Source organism: Anneissia japonica, unplaced genomic scaffold (assembly GCF_011630105.1).
Source record: "Anneissia japonica isolate Jap-2015-1 unplaced genomic scaffold, ASM1163010v1 scaffold8349_len9114_cov115, whole genome shotgun sequence".
NCBI lineage: Eukaryota > Metazoa > Echinodermata > Crinoidea > Comatulida > Comatulidae > Anneissia > Anneissia japonica.
The window spans coordinates 1-565 of record NW_022738243.1 but is presented as its reverse complement, the minus strand read 5'-3'; the positions used below and the strand labels follow the sequence as shown (position 1 = coordinate 565).

Sequence of the window (565 nt, the reverse complement as noted above, 5' to 3'; positions counted from 1 at the left end):
TTGTATACTTATGGACCACAATGCATGGGATGGAAAACACAAATCAATCAACATTTCAGACGCATTCCAAATATTTAAAGAAACTTCAGCCACCTTGGAAAAATCTGCCCAACACTTTGTCAACAAATTAGAAGATGGTCTCAAAGCTGTTATTCAGAATGCTACAAAATTAGACCAATGTAAAGACACATGTTTGAGAGACATAGACAATCATGTTGAAGAAATATTCAAAAAAGTAAAGGAGAATAGAGACAAAATGAAAAACGAAGTAGAGACAATCTACAAAAGAAAAAAGAAGGTGAATGATGTACAAATGGATGAATTTAAAGCAATATTATCCGATATAAAAACAAAACTGTCTTTTTTTAATCAATTATTGAAGAGTGATGAAGGCACTGCAATGCAGTCAAGTGAAACAGTAGTTACAGCACTCAGGGACAGAATCAATGAATTACCAAAAACAGAGCCAGATGATAATGGAGAAATTTACTACTTCATAGACAAACAGCAAATGACTTCATTGAGACAATGTGCTATAGGGACTGTAAAAGATTTGAGGGCAGCA

The 565-nt window shown here is 33.6% G+C and overlaps 1 protein-coding gene across 1 annotated transcript in view; it reads left to right on the top strand.

The window, feature by feature from the left end:
* The window catches only part of LOC117117511 (tripartite motif-containing protein 2-like), a gene marked incomplete at its 3' end in the record, with an annotated part of 1,108 nt that extends 564 nt beyond the window's left edge, over nucleotides 1-544 (top strand). The window contains exons 2-3 of the mRNA XM_033261816.1: nucleotides 81-298; nucleotides 383-544. Coding sequence (XP_033117707.1) covers nucleotides 81-298; nucleotides 383-544 — 380 coding nt within the window. The remainder of the gene's footprint in view (nucleotides 1-80; nucleotides 299-382) is intronic.
* Nucleotides 545-565: the final 21 nt, after the last annotated feature.